Raw genomic sequence first — 24,007 nt, 5'->3', positions numbered from 1 at the left:
CTGTCTCGTCCGCAGTGCTCCAGGCTCAGGTTACAGCCTGTTGCCTGGTTTCCCCGGTGTGCTGCCTGCTTCCGTTGGTTAACCTTTTTTGTGTGCTTACGGCCATGCTGACTGCCTGTTCTGCAGGGTCAGTGTACCAGGCAGTGTGCTATTGGGGGGAAATGGCCCGCTCTTGGAGGGGCCTTATCCGAATATGCTGGCGATGTGGGGGGCGGTGTCACTAAGTGACCGCCTGGTGGGGTCTTGATGCCTGGCGTCATTGACCTCTCCGGGCCCCCGTTTTCCAGGGGATCCAGTCCCTTCAGTGGGTCTGGGTCTTCCTTCGCGCTCCGCTGCTACGGCCTTGCCACGGGGTTGGGTTTGTTCTTGACCCCGTGATTCTGGGGGCAGTAACGAGGTTGTTCCTTCCGTTCGTTCCCGGGTGGCATGCGGGTTGTGCGTGTGTGTAGTCGTGGGGTCAGGCCACGGTCTGCTCACCCTGTGCGTTGAGTTGCTTGAGTCCCTTGTGCAGAGAGTGACGCCGAGCGAGAGCCATTACGAAACAGAACGATAGGTTATAACTATAACCAAGTTCTGTGAGTAATGGTGACGCTCGGCGTCCGACGCCACTGCGGCCCTTGATCTCGCCTTGTGGTGAAAGCTTGGGAAGGAGGCGAGTGTGTGGCCCCACCCCTGCTTATGTAGGTAAGCTGATGGGGGTGTGGCCAGACGGATGTTGGGATGTAAAGGTGCATTGTGGAATTTTGTATTCAGTGCGCGTGCACGAGCGAGGTACAGTGCAGAGAGTGACGCCGAGCGTCACCATTACTCACAGAACTTGGTTATAGTTATAACCTATCGTTTTATGTCTTGCGTATTCATGCTGTTGCTTATTCCCTGTGGTTCTTTGTTTCTCTGTTCATTTGTTTTGCTTATTGTCAGTGTCTTTGGGTTCTTGAAAAGAACATTATAAATAAAATGTATTATATTATTATTATTATTATTATTATTATTATTATTATTATTATTATTATTATTATTATTATTATTATTATTATTATTATTATTATTATTATTATTATTATTATTACTATATTGGGGTTTTCAGTTTATTTTTACACTGTTATAGCTGTGTTTGAATTTGTAATATTTGTAAACATTAGCTAAAAATGTACTGGTATTTTGAGTATAGCTAGTATAGAGTATAGAAATAGCATATTTTCCATATAGTCAAACCTTTCAAGGCTCTACATGCATGCAGCCAAAGTGTATGATCAAATAAGTTACAGAAGTGTTTATTGCATTTTATTGCACTTTCTCAAAACAAAAAGAACACCACAAAGTATTATCTCTATCTGTTCTGTCTCTATCTGTTCTGTCTCTATCTCTTCTGTCTCTATCTGTTGTTTCTATCTGTTCTGTCTCTATCTCTTCTGTCTCTATCTCTTCTGCGGCACATTGGCACGAGGTTTGAATTAACCCCGTCCCAGTTAGCTATCCAAGAAAGGTCCACGTAATTTGATAGAGCCAATTGCATGTTCTCGAGCTAAGTTTGAAAAGGTGCATTCCATACGATTAAACTGTGATATGTGCTGTGAAGTGAAGGCATTCCCTGTTGGCAGAGTAGAAATGCTTGTTGCCAGCGTTGTGGAGAACATTTCAGACAGCTGACCATGTCGACCATAATGTAGAGAAGGTGGCACCCTTGGACCAAGCCAAAATGCATGGGAGTCAATGGTAAAACCAACCAGCTGTCTCAATCCTAGAAATTCTTTGATATGGAGTCATATGCTTACTATACTAACATATATAGTCTGCTAGTAGTCTGTTTATCATAACTAGGCTATATTGTAATGGTAAGCCTGTAAACAGCAGGTTCATCCCTACATGTAGCCTTTCCCCTGTATTTCTAGCTGGATGAAGCTTATTGTGATCCAAAGAACAAACCAATAAATCAAGAGATATCATTATCTCATTAGCACTTTAGCTTTTAACCCACTGGGATGAAACATAATCACATGATAGATTCTATTCCGGTTTTAACCCTATAATATGTACGAGGAGCTCACATGTGATATAGGATTCTGAGAACATGAACATCCAGTCATAAGTAAAGTGAAAATAAATATGTGTTCTGAGTTTGTCACACCACAGCAAAATGTGGTATTAACCACCCAGCCAAATGTGAATGATAAAAAACATTAATAACTATTAACACAGGACAAAAACAGCTCATCTGGCTACTCTGACCATTTCTCAGGATTATGGAGGAGTGGTCAGACCATGCTTGAGTGACAGTTCCCTATTTAGCTCAAGTGCAATACACATTTTCCATTCAATCACTAAATGTTTTGCTGTAAACGACCAAATCTAGGAAATGGACCCTACTTGGTTAGAAAGCTTGACTAATTGACTAACTAGCAAACTAGGATACACCACCCAAATCTGTGTCTTTATAACTATAACTCCCTGAGTATGGTGCTAGTATTCACGTACATGAAATGTTTAGTAATAGCTTTGCTATGCTGCATGTTTGAGCTACTATCAACTCCGGGAGAACCATGCTAACGTGCTGTAGTTTTTATAGTGTTAGGGGAGGGATTATGCTAAGGATGGCTCCAGTGTGTCATCAAGCCATGATTTCAGGCCCGCCCCAAAAAAACCTGAACACAAAAATGGTGAAAACAGTTTAATCTCTTAAGCCCGATCGGCCCTGTACCGGGTTAAGATTTATTTCACGTCACAAATAGATAAATACAGTCCGTATTAAATGATGTTGTGTTTCTTTATCAAATGTAGCCAAGATTAAAGACCCTAACCCTATAAAAACAGCAGTCAACGTGTATATTTTCAGCACTACGTTTGTTTAGCAATGATTTTAAGTGTTATTAGTGAAATATGAGCTTATACAAATCTCTGTGCATTGCATCGGAAACCGCGAGGACAGGAAGCCGTCATGAAATCGTTGTAGTCCTAAGAAAGACCTCTCTCCAGATCCTACCCTTGCTGAGCAGGCGCCCCGACCAAACTGTAGGGGTCGCTGTCCACAACGCCCAGGACCCACCCACGGCTCCCCTCCCCCTAACTCAGCCAAACAAGTTAGTATAGCGATCAGCCCGAGCCAAGGCAATGCTGACTCTCCGGGAGTCGAGACCGCAGCCTCTTGCATTGGTGACAAGCACAATCTCCGCTACGCCACCTGACTGCCATTTGTTTCTTTACCTTTCTGTGAACGTCTAGGAAAAAAACGTGTCTCTATGCGCTGATTTTTTTCTAGCATTATACAAAAGTAACTGTACTTACAGTAGATTTAACAGTGCCATCCGACAGAGGAGACAGAGGCCTTTCAAATGATGCCTCACTTGACTCATTTATCAATAATGTGTAGAAAGTGTTCTATTTTTGTTCCTGAGCACGGAATTCAGAATGTCTCTACGCACAGAAAAATCGAGATTTATCAAACGTGCGTACACAGGTCCTACGCACACCTGCAAGTACTCCGTGTTGATAAATGCCACTTGTTCTATGCTCCGCGCTCATTTTAAGTATTTGCATACAGAACCACCTCTAATTAACCATATATGGTAATGAAACACCCCCATGGAATGTAGAATAATGTACTAAGCGGACTTGAAACTTCACTGAGAGCGAGTCCTCCATGATCAATCTCGCTCTCAGTGAAGTTTCAATGGAGGTCATCTATTCTAACCAACAAATTGAACCTAGAAAGCATTTCGTTGTGACCAATCTTATTTGGAAACATGACACAAAATAATAGTATTTCGCTTTTTATTTTAAACAATATTTAATCGTGTTTGGAGGTGGCGGGTGTTCTGCGTCTGCCCCCCTCCTGTGCCAAACAAGCAGGCCAAAGGCTCTAAAGGGTTCTTGTTGTTGGTCAGAGTCATTAACTATGGCTTCAGTGGATAACCCCGATCACCTGTATTTAAGCGATATTTTAATTACAGATATACCCCAGTAATAACATTACAATTTAATTCAATACAATGCGTGCCTTCCTCCCGGTCACCAGCAACAACATGTATCAGCCAAATGCGCATCGTAACATTGACTGAGTGGAATCCCTTTCTATTCACATAACTGAATTTGTGATGGAGCTTTGACAGCTACATGGGTGGTACAGTAACAGTCTATTGCTCGATCCATCTCCAATATCACGATGGACCGTGCCGGTGGCCAAAGACCCGAGGGTGGAGAGGACTTGAATGTGCATGGGGATGGCATTTGTGTGTTTTGTTCCACAATTTGGGTCCAAAATTGTGGTACAAATCGAGGAGAATGTGTCTCGGGTAGCGGACTCTAGTTAATATTATGTTCTCTCGGCAAATAGACTGCCCTATCTGAAAACAGCTCCCCGCGGAGCGCAGTCAGCGCACCCCGTAGTATTCCGATAACGCTATATAGATAAACCATGCTGCATTCAATCGGAAAGAAAGACCTATTCCAAATGTTATTTATGGGTTTGACAATAATTACACTACTGTTGCTATTTTACAATTAACTATAATGAATTACGGGTCATACAGAACACATCAGTGTTGAAACTAATGCATGAAAGTCTGTCTCATGTTGCAGTCTTCATATTCTACCGCTTGGTGACATGTACGCACGGTCTGAGCTGTGCGTAGATATACGCACAATCTCAAGCACACGTTCATATTGATAAGGCCCACACTTTGCATAGAAATTATCATACGCACGGTTTACGCACATATCTGTGCATACGCACCATTAATAAATAAGGGCCCTGGTATTTTATATTCTACATTCATATTTCATATTGTATGTGTCCGGATGGCAAAGTTCTGTACTGTATCTACAAAAAAAACCTGTAAATGATTTGTAGTTGTAGTATTAATATGTAGGTACAGTAATACAGGTATAAAGACACTATGGTAGTAAGTCATACTGGCCAGCAGCATAACGAGTACAGATATATATATTATGGATATAGTATCTACAGATATGTAAAAATTATATTATGATTATCCATTAATTTAATCTTTTATGATTATAATCATGATGAATGATTGATAAATAAAAGTGATTTGATTTTCTGCTTTCTTTTTGGCACATAGAAGAATGCGAAATCACTCTAATGGAGGAAAAACGATTATTACATCTCAATCATTTTTGTCCAATGAACCCAAACGAATGGTCTAAAGTGTATACACTGGTAATGGCTTGTACCTGTACTTGGTATTGGATGATACTCAGAATTGGTATCAGTTAGGTATACGTTTGAAAAATAAAACGATACTTTTGTCAGACAGACAGACAGTCTAGACAGATTGATTTATGACGTGATGTCATTTGCGGTCCGCCGATGGACCGCACAGGTGGAAGAGGTTAAAGTAACATTGTATTTGTGTATTCGTTCGGTACACAGCACGTATTGAACCGAAGGTCCTGTACAGAAACGGGTCGGTATGAATATGTGTACTACTGTTACACCCCTAGTATCAGTGCATCCCTAATAGCAATTCTGTTCTCTAGGTTGACTATTCTATCTGAGCTTTGCAAATAAAAAACAAATGAAAAAAGAAACAGAAAAGTAGTCGCAAACCCGTAGCTCTACTGTAAAATATTATTTATTGAGACATTTGATGAAACCAATGGTTCAACCACACAGCAGTCTCGACACCGTAACGAGGATATCTACTGTTGAAACACTGTTTTTAGCTAATAAATCTCTCAACTATAAATGCATCCCCTTAACAATTGTGTGTATTGAGCCGTACTGTATTGTACCCATTCTGCTAAGCGCGGATAGGATCTAAGTGGGATAGTGTGATCCTTCCACACGCTACGCCCTCTCAGTGAGGGTCCGCGCTGCCAGGTGAAAAGAAGCGGTTGATTGGCTAGACGTGTGTCGGAGGAAGCACGTGATAGCCTCCACTCTCCCAGACCGTCTGTGGGGGGTAAGTGCGCAGCGACCAGGAAGGGGATTGGGAATTGGCATAACGACTAACATTGGGATGGGAGAAAATCGGAGGAAAAAGGAGGGGGAAAAAGAGATAAAAAAATAAAAAATAAAAAAACAGACAAACAAACAAACAGAAATACAGACAGACAAACAGGTACGAACACATAACCTCCTTAGCGGAGTTAATAATAACAGCGGGTTCCGCGTCTTTACCGTTGAGGACAAAGGGCGCGGCGGGTTTGACCCTCATCTGGGTGTTGACCAGCTGGGGGCGCCCTGTTCTCTTGGAGCTGCGCTGACGAGCCACCACCTTGGCCAGTGGGGCTGCCTCATTGGCCACAGAGACAAAGTACACCATCTGGAATGGTGTGGAGGTGGAGAGAGAGAGAGAGAGAGAGAGAGAGAGAGAGAGAGAGAGAGAGAGAGAGAGAGAGAGAGAGAGAGAGAGAGAGAGAGAGAGAGGGGGGGGGGGAGAGAGAGAGGGGGAGAGAGAGAGGGAGAGAGAGAGAGAGAGAGAGAGAGAGAGAGAGAGAGAGAGAGAGAGAGAGAGAGAGAGCAAGAGAGAGTGAGAGTGAGAAAGAGAGAATGAGAGAGGAGGGAGGGGGGAATATGCAAAGGGTTCATCCAGTTATTAACCTCTGCCAGCTGTAATCATCTAGCTTTCATATGTAGTTATGCCAACAGACGTTTTCACACATACTTTAATTGGCGCCTAATTATATTAACTTTGTACCAAGGTCAAAGCGGGCTAATGGCTTGAGATTGACTAATCTAGAAAGTCACGGTCATTATGACAATTGACTAATTAACTGTGTAGTGTGTGTGTGAGAGAGAGAGACTACATTTGATGTGAATGTATGTATGTGTATTGTGTGAAAACATCCATCTATCATCCCATCCATCCATCCACTCACTCATTCACTCACTCACTGACTTATTCACCCACCCATCCATCCACCCATCATCCATCCATCTATCCATCAACCATCATCCATCCATTGATCTGTCTGTCCATCATCCATCCATCCATCCTTCCATCAATCTATCATCCATCCATCCATCCATCTTCCATCCATTGATCTGTCCATTCATCATCCATCCATCCATTAATCTATCATCGATCCATCCACCCACTCTTCTCACCTCTCCAGATCGGTTGCGTTCCATTCTGACCACGGAGGTCATGCTGGCGAGCAGCGCGTCCAGGTGGTTGTGGCCCATCTGCTTGTGTGGTATCTGTTCCCCTGTGAGCTCCTTGTACTCCGACTGCAGGCGGGTCAGGGACACTCCGCTCTTGTTGGCCTGGAGGACGGCCCGCACCATCTTCTTGACCAGCTCCACGTCAGCCATCTAAATCAAATGTATTTATGTAAGCCCGAAATCACAAGGTAATGCCGAACAAGTCTTCTTTAAACTTCTTTAAAAAGTCAAGAAGAAACATCACAATAAATCAAGAACAAAAAAAACACCATAAAATCCAAAATAAATGCAACACTCCCAGACATACCCCAGCAAAGGTAAAAAAAACTAGCAATAGAACAAATGCACCACAGGCGATGTGAAGGAGAGAAACATTAGAAGGGTCATTCAAAGGGGGATCTCAGGGCACGCTAAGAGCGGGACGCTTAGCCAGTACTCATATAACTAGGTTATATACATAACCTATCGTTATATACTCGTACTGGCATCGCGTCCCGCTCTTAAGCCATACCGAGATATGGGGTAGAGCGGATGCGAGGCCCGACAAATGCAACCCCTGAGGACCCGTAAGCCCACATCAGGGGGGAGGGGAGTCCCGTCACCCCATTCTTCCTAATGAAGAGGGGGCGGCAGTCAACTCCACCCGAGTGCGAACAAGAGGGAACTAGAACCTCTTGAACGCACAGCACAGGCGGAACCACGTGTGACACAACACATTGTGGCCCACACCCACACACTCCTGCTACCCCACCAAAGGACGGGAAGCAGGAGAGGCCACAGACCTCAGAACTGCCTGGGAGACAGAACCCCCGGTCATGTCCATGAGGTAAAACCTTACGAAGGGACCCGGTGAGGACCATGAAGCCGCAGCACAGATGTCCTCCACCGAGGCCCCACCCAGTAGAGCGGCAGAGGCCGCCACCCCACGAGTGGAGTGCGCCCTGACGCCCCCAGGGGGAGCCAGCCCGGCCAACGTGTAGCAAAGGGCAATGCCCTCGCACAACCAATGGGACAGGCGCTGTTTCGACAGTGCCTTACCAGCACGAGAGCCACCGTAACAGACAAAGAGCTAATCGGTAGCCCTGAAGCCCTGAGTACGGCTGAGGTAAACCCCCAAAGCCCGGACCGGACATGACAGGTGAAGGCCCGCCTCCAACTCACTAGCGTGAGGAGGCGGATGAAATGCCTGAACCATAATATCCCTGGAGCGGAAAGCACTCCGGATATTTTTAGGCACGAAGGCTGGATTAGGCCGCAGAGTGGCACCGCTATCGGAACGGAAAGACAGGCACTCTGGCCGTACCGAGAGAGCACAAAGCTCACCCACGCGTTTAGCGGAGGTGATGGCCAGCAAGAACGCAGTCTTGAATGACAGCTGTTCCAACAGCGCTTGCTCAAGAGGCTCAAAGGGGGCCAAGGACAACCGACCGAGGACCAATTGAAGATCCCAGCTCGGAGCCAAAGAGCGTTTCACCGGCTTAAGGCGTCGAACGCCAAGCAGGAAACACTTCACAAGAGGGTGGCCTTACACCACTCTTGGAAAATACGCCACCTACCCGCGTAACCCGCGATAGTGGAGGGAGCATGCGCGTTCCGGATGGTACCAACCACAGAAGGATCCATCCTCTCCAGACTCACCCTCTCACCAGCCAACCCACCAGCAGCTGGCCCAGCACAGGGAACTAACACAGAGACCTGTGCGCTTGAGAGAGGGCCCGCGATGACCAAGGAACAGGCCATGACGGGATACCAAGAGCTGGATCAGGACCGGGAACCACACAGCTACGCCCCGGTCCGGCGCAATCAGGATCAAGGACCTGCGCTCCTCAACGTACCCGCCCCAACAACTGACCTAACAGATGTATGGGGGAAAGAATCCCAGGCGGCACGGCATCGGTCCCAGACCTGCCTGACTATGTCCGGATGTAATCCCCACCCGTCAGGGTGAGGACCGCCCCGCGACATTACACCTGTACCCACATTCACCCTGCCGGGGATGTGGAGAGCCCTCAGGCCGCGCAGATGGAGAACGCCCATAGCCAGCCGCCCGCCGCCCGGTGCAGACGGGGGGAGCGTACTCCTCCATGTCTGTCGATATACGACGCTGACGTCGTATTGTCCGTCCTGATCAACACCGTTTGAGGACCAGAAGGACCGCTTTCAATACCAACACATTGAACGTAGCGCAGACCGGGCAGCATGGCTTGCCAGCTGCCCCCTACTGCGTTGGCCCGACGCGTCTCCAGCGAGGGAGGCATCGGTGAAAAACGTGACGTGTGACAGCCTACTGCCCATGGGGACCCTCCCCAGGGGCGAGGTCCCCCAGTACTGACACAGGAACCTTAGCCGCTTCCACTTGCCTCTCACCGGGTCTATTTCCATACTGGAAAAGAACCACCTCCGTAACCTCCTCCTGGGATAAAGAGGAGGCCAAGAGGGACCACGGAATGAGCAGATGCCCTCATACCGAGCAGGCGTATCACGGACAGCGCCGTAACCGTCCTAGGACGGAACCTCCCGAGCGTGTCGACAACACGCTCTGAGAGGGATGCCCATAGCACTCCACCCGTTGACTGGGAAGAGGAGTACTCTACTTCCAGTCTACAGCAACCCCAGGCTGGTAGGAAACCTGCCTGGTATGAGACCTGACGATCCACCTTGACCGCGAAGGACCAGAAACTCGTCAGGGCAGAATACACTTCGTAACCCCTGACGACGCAGAGGCCCCAGTGCGGCCTCCACGCACTTGGTGAAGATGCGGGGAGCCAGAGAAAAGCCGAACGGCAGCCCCTGGTACTCATACGCTAACCCTGCAAAGGAAGCGTAGGTAAGCCCTAGGACGGAAGATCGGGAATGCGAACACGCATCCTACAGGTCTATGGAGGAGAACCAGACCCACACCTGACAGTGTTCAACAGGTAGGAGACAATCCAAAAAAATGCTGAACCTTCCCATGGGACAGGTCCAACATGGGTCTGACACCCCCCCCTCCCGATTTCTCAGGCACCAGAGAACACCGGGAGGGGAACGCCACAACGATGGCTTGCTTCGTCCACAGAGATTGGATCTCGTCGACCAGAGCTGTCACTGCTGGTGACCCTGACAATAGGGTCTGTATCAAACCCGAAAACGGGTGGGGTTGTGTAAACACAAGTCCCCGCCTCAGCGTTCTCTCCATCCACCTCGACATATGGTACTGCCGTATCATATGTGATGACACTCCCAACGCACCCGCCGCCATGTGGCGCAGGTCCGCCAGGAACTGTAGATAGTTGGCCCGGTCCCACCCGCTGTGCGTAGCCAACCCTGGACCCCCACCCAAGGGGGGACCCCGACAGAAAGGGCCGGTTTGATACGGGGGAAGCTGACATCAATCTAGGTGACAAAAGCCCCCCCACTGAACACCCCTCCAGAACATGCTGAGGAGTTGTTCTGCAGCCGGACATGGAAGGCGTGAGGACCCCATGGGTTCCTACACACCGTAGCCCTGCAGTGATATTACTACCACCTAAATCACGCGCACCTCTTCATTTCAGACCACTGCCGATCTCGCGGGAGTGGGAGGTACCAACATGATACCTGGCCTGGCGAAGGCGAGGCCGGGGAAGCGCGCACTGTGTGCCTCAAAAGGTTTCGAGCCCCCCTGCTGACAACACTTATAGTTGACAGACGTAACACCAGGCTCAACCAACACAGCTTATGGTGTGGGAGCCGCTTGACAGCACAACATTCTCACGGACAGACCCAGGCTCAGCCATCAACTGGGTGTCAGTTCCTGTCCCCATGAGAAGCGAAAAGTGGGGCCGCCCGCGCTTCAACGAAGGCACGCGGCCCGCAGCCAAAGGAAACAAGGGAGTGATCGGAGAGCGGGCTGCTCGTGGCAGGACGGCGACGGCTTGTTTGTTCAAGCCGAGCCCATCCAACATGGCCGATCCCTCGGCCGCCAAGGCTGTCGGCCTTGTGGACACCTGTCGGTTCAACGCCCAGGATACCTCTGGCGGGGGAAACATGGCCGCCTGTCGAGGGCCTCGTCATCGCCGCTGACGAGGCCGTGCTCTCTCTTCTTCTGGCTGTGCGGTGTGAGGCGGTGTGGGGCCTAGGACAATACCGCCCGCGCTCCAGCAGAAGACCAAAATCCCCTGCGGAGAGGGGAACCCTGAGCGGTTATAGCTTGCGGCTAGGTCAAAGCTAATAACGTCAACAACCTCGCGCGATGTGTCGACGTCGGCTGGCCCTCAAGGCCCCGCCACCAGACACCTTTTTTTTTTTTTTTTTTTTTTTTTTTACTTTGACCAGTCAGCTGGTTCTTTTTGCGTTTATCGCTTTTTTTTCTGGTCAAGTATGACCGACAGAAACAGGTTGAATGGGGGTACAGATGGGGGGAAAGACACTCTGAGAAAGTACGGCTTGTCCGGGAGTCGAACTCGCTACCCCAGATCCGTGACGCGCACGGTTGTCCCCGACGCCGAAATAGCGTTCGAGGTACGCGGTGAGCTACTGGAGCTCCCCAGACACCATATTTTTTATAGAAAAAACAGCAATTCGAACACAGTTCTAATCGCTGCCAATTCCATACCGTGGCGGTACAGGCTTTAGCAGCCCACCAGCCACTCGCCAGGCCGACCCACCCATGGCGTCGGCCGGGCGGGGCACTGTTTCAATATGTCAAAAGCAAAGGACTGATGTTAACACGGAGCACCATTGGTGGTTGCAAACAGCAACCTCCACTGTGGTGTGCACCATGAAGGGGTTAAATTAATAAAAGAACTAACACCACAAAATACTGTAGAATGAGCAAGCCCATATACACAACGTTAAGGGGAGGCGGACCAGAGAGAACCAGTCCCGCATTCATTCAAAATATTCACAACAGCACACCAGCCCCAGCTTAGCCCATTTACCAAAAAAGGTAAACAAAGCCCCCCCCCCGCACTACTCCCCCAATAGACACCGATTGACCGTCAGCATGAATGGTTGAGAGAAGAGAAAGCTGTAGCATAGACAGACCTTCTCATAGCAGGGAGACAGAACAAAACAGTAGCCCACTACACTACTATAGCATAGCGTTCAACGCTACTATGGACAGAAAACAGTCAGCTGAGCCACAACACGGGCCGCCGTTAAGTCCCATCCTGCAGTAGTATAGCTCTACTGCTACCCGCCGAGCCTCAAGCATCGGCTCCCAGGTGGGAACACCGTTCAACAAACCCCGCCGGGACACAGGAGTAACGCTACCTGGCTAGGCTACCTAGCCACGGCCTACCCTGTTGTCAACCCATTTACCCGTAAAAAGGTAAATAGGACTCAGCAAAACCCCCACATCAGCTACCGACTGACCTTCATTGATGAACCGGGCAAGAGGAGGGAAAAGCGACAACATCCCACGGCGGAGACATTAGAACAGCGTAGCAGTATTGTTACCATGTAGCATTAGCATGTAGCGTTAGCATTAGTTGTTTAACAGCACGCTTCCAGGACCGTTTGGAACCCGTTCACTGCAGTGAAACGTCCACCAAACCATCCCGCCCCTGGCGCCGACACACAACATGGTTGTGTAACAAAACAAACCAGCATTACTAACACTAATACCCATGCCTGATGACACAGGGCCTACCTGTGTACAAGCCGGCTCGATAGCCAACCTTGCACGCTGCTCCTGGATCTGCTGTCACCAGACGAGGAAACATCAGAATAGGCCCGACGTGTCGCTGAAACATGCCCCGAAGATTCCAGGGGTAAGCAAACCTCCGGTAACTTTCAACATTACGCAATTTCTCATAATCTTTTCATAACAACTAGTTTACATAAGGTGCACTGCGACCGTTATGATGGAAACGAAAATAGAGGAAGAGTGTTTGGTGACCAGGCCCACTATCTTATAGGCTACGCCTCCATAGGGGCGGGACCCGGCAGGTGTAGGTGTACGTGTTTTTTTCGTTGATGGAGTACAATAGGTACATGAGATGAGGTATATCTCGATAGGCTTTAAGAGCGGGACGCGATGGCCAAGTACGATAATATAACCATCTGTAGTGTGGTAGTGAAAGGTTAACCTTCTATAGTGTGGTAGTGAAAGGTTAACGTAAGGTTATGTATATAACCAAGTTCTATGAATTCTGGTGACGCTCAGTGTCAGTCTGCACTGACTTCACTTCGTGCACATGCACTGAATAAAAAATTCCACAATGTACCTTTACATACCAACATTCGTCTGGCCACACCCCTATCCGCTTACCTTCATAAGCAGGTGTGTGGTCACCTATTCGCCTCCTTCCCAAACTTTCACCACAAGGCGAAATCAAGGGCTGCAGCGGCGTCCTGACGCTGAGCGTCACCAGAATTCATAGAACTTGGTTATATACATAACCTTACTTTCTATTTCATTCTGGCCTCCGCTCAGCCTCAGTCTGCACAAGAGGAGCTGAGCGGAAGCCAGAAGCTCGACAAATGTACCCCACTGAGGCCCCCCACAACCATCAGACCGAGCCCCCCGACCCTCCCTAATGGAGGGATACCCTCCCTATTGGAGGACGGGAGGGAGACGGATCCGACCGTGCGAAGAGGAACTCAAGCAACTCAACCCACAGGGTGAGCAGACCGTGGCTTGACCCCACGACTACGCACATGCACAACCCGCATGCCACCAGGGAACGAACGGAAGGAACAACCCTCGTTACTGCCCCCAAAATCACGGGGTCAAGAGCAAACTCAACCCTGTGGCAAGGCCGTAGCAGCGGAGCGCGAAGAAAGACCCAGACTCACTGAAGGGACTGGATCCCCTGGAAAAAGGGGGCCCGGAGAGGTCAATGACGCCAGGCATCAAGACCCCACCAGGCGGTCACTCAGTGACACCGCCCCCCACATCGCCAGCGTATTCGGACAGGGCCCCTCCAAGAGCGGGCCCTTTCCCCCCATTAGTACGCCGCCTGGCACACTGACCCTGCAACACAGGCAGTCAGCATGGCCGTAAAGCACCCAAAAGGTTAACCAACGGAAGCAGGCAGCGCACCGGGGAAAACCAGGCAACAGGCTGTAGACCCGAGCCTGGAGCACTGCGGACGAGACAGGCGCCAAAGGGGTCAACTGAAAACAGCACCCCGGTGGAAGGGGCGTATGCTGGCATTGTTGTGCACCATGACAAAGCCTCCATCAAAAAACAACCACCCAGAGGGGTCGAGGCAGAGAAGGCTGACACGATTGGCAGACGTCATGAACGTGCAGGGGCACACTCAACTGGGTAACCCGGGAGTCGACTCTGCTCCAACACACCAGGGAATCAACCACCTTCACTGTACACAGACGGTGGGTGTTCCCATAACCCCCAAGAAAAAACTCCAAAACATACCTGCGGGTATACACCAGCTATACCGCAGTATAAGTGTTTCAGTTTCCAAAAAGGGGTTATCCCAGGCCTACGGTTTCAACGAAACATTACTTCGGACCGGGCCCGGCGGCCCGGGAAGCACACAGGGATGCCAGAGGAGGTCCAGAAGACCACCCCAACAGCCCCCTCTTTGCCATGCATGAGAGAGGAGCGAAGAAAGGAGAACCAGCCCCTTATAATAGTGCCAGGTACAACGTGTACCCAACAAAGGGTCTCCATAACGCCTAACCCTGTGACACCCGGGCCGACCCGGCATTTTTCCCCCCGAAAAAAGCACAAGTCCCTCAGGGTACCAGAACAGCAGATCTGCATCCCCGGCGGACAACGGGTTAACTGACCTGGACCAGTGCGACCAGAACCAGTCCTGTGCCCTAACCACGCTGACATGCCCACTCCAGGAGAGGGGGTAGGTATGCGTGTTGATCTAAAACATGAAAAGAGGGCGCCACCCAGACGGTCCCATATATACCGCACTCAGTGGCCCACCCCAAGGGCGTGAGACCCCTCTGTCTACCTATGTTCTGATCTATTCCGTTAACATCCCCCAGATATGAACGAGAATCCGTCGAGACCCAGTAACAGGCTCTCGGAAGAGGAAAAAATCCCCCATCCCAGTTGTCCTATAAAAACGCTGTTTTAATAACGAACAACCAAGGCGTACTAGCCTCCTGCATGATTCTGAACAGAAACACCCCGAGCCAGCACTATGTATGCGTCGAGACCCAAACACATCAATGAATAGTCTAACCAGACACCAACATTGGTCCTTCAAGTCGCCTGGGAGAACGACAAGAAGTTTGTCGTGCTTCATATTCTCCACTCTTTTTATTATTAAAAAAGAAAGAAACACCGACTGACATGAATCGCACGTGACACAGCCGAGGGTAAAAATGTTATACATTTTTACATCCCGCCACCCCTACCACAGAGGAGAGACGGAACTCCTCAGAGAGACTTCCCACGTGAGCCATAGATTGAAAAGTCACGGTAACATTGAGTCATGTGACCAACCGACTCAAGTTACATCGAGCGTAGTAGAACAGTAAGTTCTTACGCTCTGCCCCGACAACTTGACAACAATAGACCCTACATACGGGTCTAAACTCACGGAAGCCGCCATCCAATAGAAACGTGCCTAGTGACGTTTGCTATGACGGGGGAAACCCAAGACTCAACCGCCTGTGATAGGTGCGGAGTCTGGGAAACCCTCCCCCCCCCCCCGTGCCAAGCTGCCTAACAGCTTGGCCCTGACCGAATGAAAAGAGAGTCCAATAACCCCCTGACCAATCAGAAGAGGGAAGGAGGGGTTTATCCGGTACCCCCTCGCAAGCCCAACCCTTGCATACAACAACAACAACAGCCATATGATACCTTCAGTAGCAATGCTAATGAATAGCGCAAGCTAATTCAATGCACGCTAGCCACAGACACATCTGTGAACAGGGTTTATAGCAAGGCCAAGTTGTGTGTGTGTGAACCCGACACCCGTATATATGTTGTAAGACACAGAAAAATCTGATAGAGAGAGAGAGCGGCTGAGCCGCGGTACGTTTTCATACGAGCATTACTGCAAACCAACACAATAGTGTTGCAGCTCAATATCACTGTTTAAGCAACAGAGCACACAACTAACCTCTACCTTTATGTGAAGATTCAGGTCGAGGCAGAAAAAAACCTTTTTCAACCGAGTGCTTAAGCTCTAACATGAATGTAACGTCTAGCCCTCCTATCAAACCCATACTAGCGAAAGATTCACACGTTGCATCCCCATCATATGTTTGGTGAATAAACACACAGTTTGTTAACAAAAAATACAGTCCCTCCTTAGGAGGGACTCTTTATTTTTCAACAAAATCATAGTAGGGCCGGGAAGGGAACAGGGGGGACCACAGAGGGAAAAAGTCATTATCTTAGCGACGCCTGCCACGAGCCGCTCGGGATTTGCTACCCCGGGGAGCCCCGGAGGGACGGTAAACGATCGGCGGCTGGTCACGACGATCCCTACCGTCACCTCCGGGCGTAGATGGGCTGGCTGCAGTGGCGGAGGCGCCCTTTCTCCTCCTGGCCTTCTTCGCCGAAGGTCCAGAAGTGGCGGTAGTAGCAGCGGCGGCCACGGCGGAGGAACCTCGCCGACGCGGCGGCCGTCTGACTCCACCGGCAACATCGGGCGGGGGGAAATGAGGCTGGAGCACGGAGCGCTCCTCCTGCATCTCCCTGCAGGTTGAGGTCATCAGCTGCAGTGCCGACCCGAATAGTCCAGCATCGGAGAGGGGTGCCGTCAGAAGTGGAGTCCTCTTCTTCTCCGGCACACGCGCCTGCTCCAGCCAAAGGTGGCGCTGGATCAGAGTGGCCAGGGCGCGCACTTTCCCAGCGGCTATAGCCTGCGGCTACTGGGCGAGCTGATCATGTTGTAAATCAGTCAGCTCCGTGCCGCCCGTCAGTATCCCGGACATGAATCTCGCCAGCTGCGCAATGTTGGAAGTGGCAGCTAGAGATTGTGTCCCGGAGATAAATGACTGGTCACTCCAAAACGCCAACCGCCTCGCCGATTTCCCTTGGGGAACGGCTTCCGTAACGGCTCCCACACCACCTCAGGACAAAGGAGCGCCGCCATCGGCCTATCAAGCCGTGGCACGCCCTCCTTCATGCCATCTACCAAACCCACCACCCGCGTGACTTGCACTTAGGCGGGGGTAAGGCCCATGATGTGGGAGACCACCTGTCCCTGACGGACGTAGGCCTCCATTGAAGGGAAAAATGGACAGACAACGTCCACCCCTCTCACCGGGCGACGTTGCCATAGATGACCTATGAGATCGTCAGGGATAGGAACAGGCAGTGGCTGCGGCAGCAGCACGCCGTTTGCGACTGCCGCCGCCGCCATGAGCTCGGGGAACAAAGCACGCAGTTCCCCCTGCATACTTTCCCCCTCCGAGCCCGCGTCCCTCACATGCAGCAGACCACTGGTTAAGGAGCCACATTCTGGAGTAAATAATCCACCTTGTGGATGACTTCCGGTGGCATGGACTGAACACAGCTTGCGTCGTGTCGCAGCAAACCCTCGAATTATCACTATTTTTGAACCCATAATGAACAGAAACTAAGTTGACTTCACCTCGACATTTATCAGCTCCTTTTATTTTGTAAGCTGATTCTTTCAAAACGATCTAATCGTCCTTGAACAAACACATGTCCACACGTGCACAAACAAAGTTCACAATGGAGAACGCTGACCTAGCGGTGCTCATGAGAACAATTGTACGAGAAGAACTTGCTACAGGACTCGAAACCAATCTAAAGCCGATCAAGGATCATCTAAACAAAATCCAGCTAAAGGTAACATCATGCCTGGACAAGATTGACTCGCTTGAGACGGCTGCCAACGACACTGATCAAAGGCTGTTACAACTGGAAGCGGAGAATAAATCACTATCTGAGGAAGTTAAATCATTAAAACAGAAGACGGAATCGCTTGAGGACCACAGCAGAAGACTCAACGTGAGAATCTTTGGGCTACCAGAAGGAACAGAACAAGGCAACCCGACACTGTTTGTAAACGAAATGCTGAGCGAACTTTTTGGTCAAGATCTAGGACGTCCACCTCACTTGGTCAATATCGCTCACCGCATCGGAGCAAATAAAGGCAAGACGCGATGCCTAATCGCTAAACTCAACAACTCTGATATAAGACAGACGGTTGTGCGTCTTGCCGGTGGGAAAGCTAGAGAGCCAGGCGGGCTACAGTACAAAGGACATAAAATCAGCATCTTCCGTGATGCCACAGCAGACCAACGCAAGCAGCAAGCCTCCTTTGATGAGCTCAGATCACTCTTACGCAAAACAAAACTGCGCTACGGGGTGGCTCACCCTGCGAAGCTGCTCATCACCTTCAAGGATAAGACTCACTCCTTCACCGAAGCATCGGAGGCAATGGACTTCTACACAACCGAGATCAAGCCCACATTAGACGCGGAGGCACACTCATCACCAGCGCCGACCTAGGACGAGACTGTCTACTACTGTACATACTGTACACATCATACAGAACACAGGTATGCCCATGGTGGCGCTGCCCACACTGGTCAGCTGAAAATATTGTGAACATTTCAGTCTAACGTGGCCACATGGACTTGGAGTAATATGAAACCCTCTTCTGTTTGGCACTGTTCATGGGTTTAAAAAAAAAATATGATAACTTTTCTTTCTACCCATTAGTGCTGCTGTGGATGGTGCTGTTGTCATCATGATTGATGGGGACGTTAATATCACCCATGGCATTACTCTCCTTACCCAATATAACTTGGTCTATATATGGTTTATATTATTCATATATTTGTTTTGCTATTATTATTACAATCTATGTTATTAGCGACAGATATAGTGGTAACTGTGCTGGGTGAATTATTACAGCTGGTATCTTTATTTTATTGTATCTTTATTACCAGTAGTGTTGCTGTGGATGGTGCTGTGGTCACCATGACTGATGGGGACGATAGTATCACCATAGCATTACTCTCCTTACCCAATATAATTTACCGAAAAATTATTGATCTCCCTGTTTCCCTTCCAATTTAGTTTTTTGATAATGCATTGGATAGTTACTAACACAGGGAGACCAATAGAGGGAGCTGTTTGACCAGCTAACATGTCACAACTCTGCAATAGGCAGAAAATGGGAGGTAGGGAGATGGCTATGTGGAATAAGAATACTATGGTATTCTACCCACGCGACCGTCTTCCGGGGGGAGGGGGGGGGGGTATTTGTGTTGAATGTTGTCCAGAGCTGCCAGACTCATTGTTTAATTTTCATTCTAGTGTGCTTTTCCAGGCTGTTCTCATTATTTCAATTGTATAGCCTACATGTCAGGATCCACTCGTATAAATCAGACAGATATGAATAACTTAACGCTGGTCTCGTGGAATGTACGCGGGCAAGCTCTAAAGCGGGGCAAAGTGTTTGCGCATTTAAAGTCTCTTAACGCTGACATAATGTTTCTACAAGAAACTCACATAAAAGCTACAGAACAGAGGCGACTGAGGGCTAACTGGATATCTCAAGTTTACCAGTCACCTTTCACATCCAAAGCTAGAGGTGTCGCTATTCTTTTTCGCAAGAATATCCCTTTCCAGCTTTCCTCAATAGTCACAGATCCAAATGGCAGGTATATTATGATTACTGGAAACATACATTCGTTCCCTATCACTTTACTGAACATATATGGCCCAAACACTGATGATCCAAATTTCTTCCGCAAAGTATTTGATTTAATTCCAGACCTAGGCACCACTAATTTAGTAATGGGTGGAGACTTTAATTGCTACCTTGACCCATATCTGGATAGACTCACCTCCCGCACCCCAACAGCAATAGCTTCTGTCCTAACATTAAATAATTTAATTAAATCTAGAAACATAGTAGATATCTGGAGACTACAACACCCAACGGACAAAGACTATTCGTTTTTCTCGCATGTCCATAAGTCATACACGAGAATTGATTCTTTTTTAGTGGATGCAAAATTAATAACTAACATTGTGAATACCAAATATCATAATATAATAATATCGGATCACAGTCCAGTTTCACTAGAAATAAAGCTTGCTCTGCCCAAACAAAGCTACTGTTGGCGCTTTAACCCGTGGCTGCTCACAGACCAAGAGTTTATTAATTGTATGACAGCTCACTTGGAGGAATTCCTTGAGTTCAATGACACAGGGGAGGTCTCAGACTCCATACTCTGGGAGACTCTTAAAGCAGTAATGAGAGGTCATATAATTTCCTTTGAAAGTTCAAAAAAAAGGGAACAGCGCCATCGTCTGGTGGAAATCGAAAACACACTCCCGACCCTTGAACAGACTTACAGGAACTCTCTTTTGCAAGAAGACTATAATAAGATCTTGAATTTAAAGTATGAATATAACCGCATTCTTAGTGGAAACATCGGTAAACTCTTATTGAAGCTCAAACAGAGACATTTCGAACTGAGCGACAAACCAGAGAGGCTGTTGGCCAGACAGTTGAAAGGAGCACAGGCGAGCCGTGCAATCCACAACATTTTATCTAAAACAGGTGATTTGTTAACTAACCCTAAGGAAATAAACAACCGCTTTAAAGAATTTTATTCAGAATTATACAAAACAAAGTCTCAGGCCACTAACGCAGACTTTACAATTTTTTTTGACTCCCTCAACCTGCCAAAACTGGATGAGTCATCCAGGTTAGAACTCGATTCAGATTTTTCAGAGAGTGAGCTAGTTGAGGCAATTAAGTCATTCCCCTCTGGTAAGGCAGCAGGCCCAGACGGATTTGGCTGTGAATTTTACAAGACATTTCACAAGACACTTGCCCCAATCCTACTCAGAATGATCAATGACTCCATTAAGAATAACAGATTTCCGAACTCTCTGTATGAAGCAAATATATGTATCTTACTGAAGAAGGGCAAGGAGGAAACAGAGCCTGGGAGCTACCGGCCCATCGCCCTCCTTAATTTTGATCAAAAATCGATCACAAAAGTATTAGCCAATAGATTAGGGAGACATATTCCATCAATTATACACCCAGACCAAACAGGGTTTATCCCAGGCAGATTTTCATTTTGTAATGTGCGTCGGCTCCTGAACAATGTTTATACCAACCACGAGGACAACTCCAGAGCGGCCATTTTGTCCTTAGATGCAGCCAAAGCGTTTGATCAAATAGAGTGGCCCTACATGCTCGAGGCACTTAAAAGATTTGGATTTGGAGACTCTTTTATTGCATGGGTCAAAATACTATATCTCTGCCCGACATCCTCCATCCTCACTAATAATGATAAATCTGGACCTTTTGACTTGCAACGTGGGGTCCGACAGGGCGATCCGCTTTCTCCCTTACTATTCGACGTTGCTCTGGAGCCCCTCGCGATAGGAATCAGGAGCCACCCCAATATCAGAGGCATTAAGATAGGGGACATGGAAAGCCGGGTGAGCCTTTACGCTGATGACACATTGTTATATCTCTCAGACCCAGAAACCTCTGTTCCTCCCTTGTTAGATTTCATTGAATCATTTGGTAAGCTTTCTGGCTACACAATCAATTGGGGTAAGAGTGAGTTCATGCCTCTCTCGGGCGGCCTGAACTCAGACTTTCTTAAGGCTCTACCATTTAAAGTAGTAAATGACCATTTTTCATATTTAGGACTCCGAATATCTAGAAATCCCAAACTCTTATTTAAACTTAACTATGCTGACATGCTCACAAAGTTAAAACTCAACATAGAGAAGTGGAGGACACTGCCCTTATCTATGGTGGGGCGTATTAACGCAATCAAGATGGTGTCTCTTCCTAGATTCTTGTATCTATTTCAAAATCTGCCAATCTTCCTCACTGCAGCATTCTTTAAGAAACTAGACTCTATTATTTTCCCATTTGTATGGGGATATAAAACCCATCGCATATCAAAAGGGCATCTGCAGAAGCCAACACAGGAGGGAGGCCTAGGCCTCCCTGCATTCAGGAATTATTATTGGGCAGCCAATGCTAGAGCTTTGACCTATTGGCAGAGGGGACTCTCGGGTGAGACACCATCTAATAATTCCCCCCTGTGGCTAAACATTGAAGCCACAGCAGTAAAAGGCTCCTCTCTCTGTACTTTACTTTTTTCTAAAACAGAATCCCCTCAAAAGCTAATTGGTGACAATTTTATCTTAAGGAACTCACTTAGGATTTTGAATCAGATAAGAGGTGTTCACAAGCCACCAAATGTCTGTATGTATACCCCTATATGTCATAACCACTCCTTTTTGCCATCTCGGACAGATGGGGCATTTGCTGTCTGGAGGGACAAGGGACTCACGACCCTTGGAGACTTGTACATAGACAAACAGTTTGCATCATTCGACCAACTGAAAACAAAATTTAACATCCCTGACTCCCACTTTTTTCGATATCTCCAAATCAGACACTATGTCAAAGAAAAAATTCCACATTTTGAAACCATGCCAGAGAATTGCCCATTCTATGATCTCCTGAAGCTTCCTCCAGACTCCAGACACCTGATATCTCGCTTTATGTCCCTGTTTTCCACCTCTGTGTCCACTGACCATCTGAGAGATGCCTGGTCCACTGAGTTGAACCTAGAGGTGTCTGAGAACATATGGAATGAAGGTTTGACTAGAATCCAAACTTGCTCGATCAATGCTAGGTACAAATTGATTCAATTTAAAGTCATCCATAGACTCCACTATTCAAAGACCAAACTACACAGAATTTATCCATCTCTTTCTCCATTATGTGACAGGTGTAATGTTGCAGAGGGCTCTTTAACACATCTCTTTTGGCTCTGTCCTCATTTACAAAAATTCTGGGGTGAAATATTCCAGTGGTTTTCCAGGGTCTATGGAAAGGACATTCCCCCTGATCCAGAGTTGGCACTCTTTGGGTGTTCAGAGACTGCCTTAAGGTACACGAGGGAGGAACAACAGACACTAATGCTCGGCATGGTAGCTGCAAAAAAAATTATTCTAACCGATTGGAAATCACCTACACCCCCGTGTTTCCAGAAATGGCTCAATGAAATGATCACAATCATACAGATGGAGAGGATCCGCTATTACAGATCCAAAGAGCACAACAGGTTTTCGGACATATGGAGCCCATTCATTGACTATCTGAAGGACAAATAACTGCACTCTGCAGAGACTCACCCCTGTATATCATGTTTGACCTGCACCTTGTAACACCTGGCTATACAACACACTTTAATGCTTTGAGTTAAGTCACACTGTTATTTTATTTTCCTGTCTGGCAGTCCTTTTTGTTTTTTTTTAGTTTTGTTATGTCTGTTTATTTTTGTTCTGTCTCCTCCTTTTTGTTTTGTCTGTTCTTGTCTAGTAAACTGAGAAATAAAGTATTTAAAAAAAGGAGCCACATTCTGATGTGGCTGATAGCAGGGCATCCCGCCGCCGAGTCGGAGGTTCTAACCCAACATCTGCGGACGAGGAACCCCAAGGAGACATCTCACCCCCCTCCAGTGTTACCTGGACAGGCGGGAGACATGTCTCCACCGGGCCTTCGAACAAGAACCCGTCCGCCTCTATCATGTAGTCCTCTGTTTCCATCGGCCATGTAGAGTCAGACGCATCCTCATCCGGCTCCAGCAACTCACCAAAACCAGGCCGTTTGCGTCTGCAAGCCACCATCTTGCGACGGGAGCGAGCTGACGCAAAATGTTTGCGTCTCAAATCCCCCGCAACCAAAGGCGTCGGCCGTCCAACAGCGGACGACTCCCCGGAAGCAGAGGAACCAGAGCCAGAACCAGGCCATCCCACAGGAGACGGCGCTGGTGCACCAGCTCCTTGGAGAGGCAAACTACCCATCGGACGCCTACCGGGCGTGGCTGCCGACCACGAGAGAGGCCTCAACCCCGCTCCAAGACGTACGACAGAGGCGGAAATGGAGAACCGCTGGTGAAGGGTGGCGTAGCGAGCGCGGCCCTCCGAGGTAAACATTATGA

At 48.2% G+C, this 24,007-nt stretch overlaps 1 protein-coding gene across 1 annotated transcript in view; it reads right to left on the bottom strand.

The window, feature by feature from the left end:
* The window catches only part of tdrd7b (tudor domain containing 7 b), a 200,815-nt gene that overhangs the window by 155,592 nt on the left and 21,216 nt on the right, over window positions 1-24,007 (bottom strand). Inside the window, 2 exon segments of the mRNA XM_084327314.1 lie at window positions 6,140-6,284; window positions 7,070-7,276. Of these exon segments, the coding sequence (XP_084183440.1) occupies window positions 6,140-6,284; window positions 7,070-7,276 (352 nt within the window).

This window comes from Notolepis coatsorum, assembly GCF_963971535.1.
Source record: "Notolepis coatsorum genome assembly, chromosome: 13".
NCBI classification, from domain to species: domain Eukaryota; kingdom Metazoa; phylum Chordata; class Actinopteri; order Aulopiformes; family Paralepididae; genus Notolepis; species Notolepis coatsorum.
Note: the sequence above shows the minus strand (reverse complement) of the source record. Positions and strands in the feature narration are given on the sequence as shown.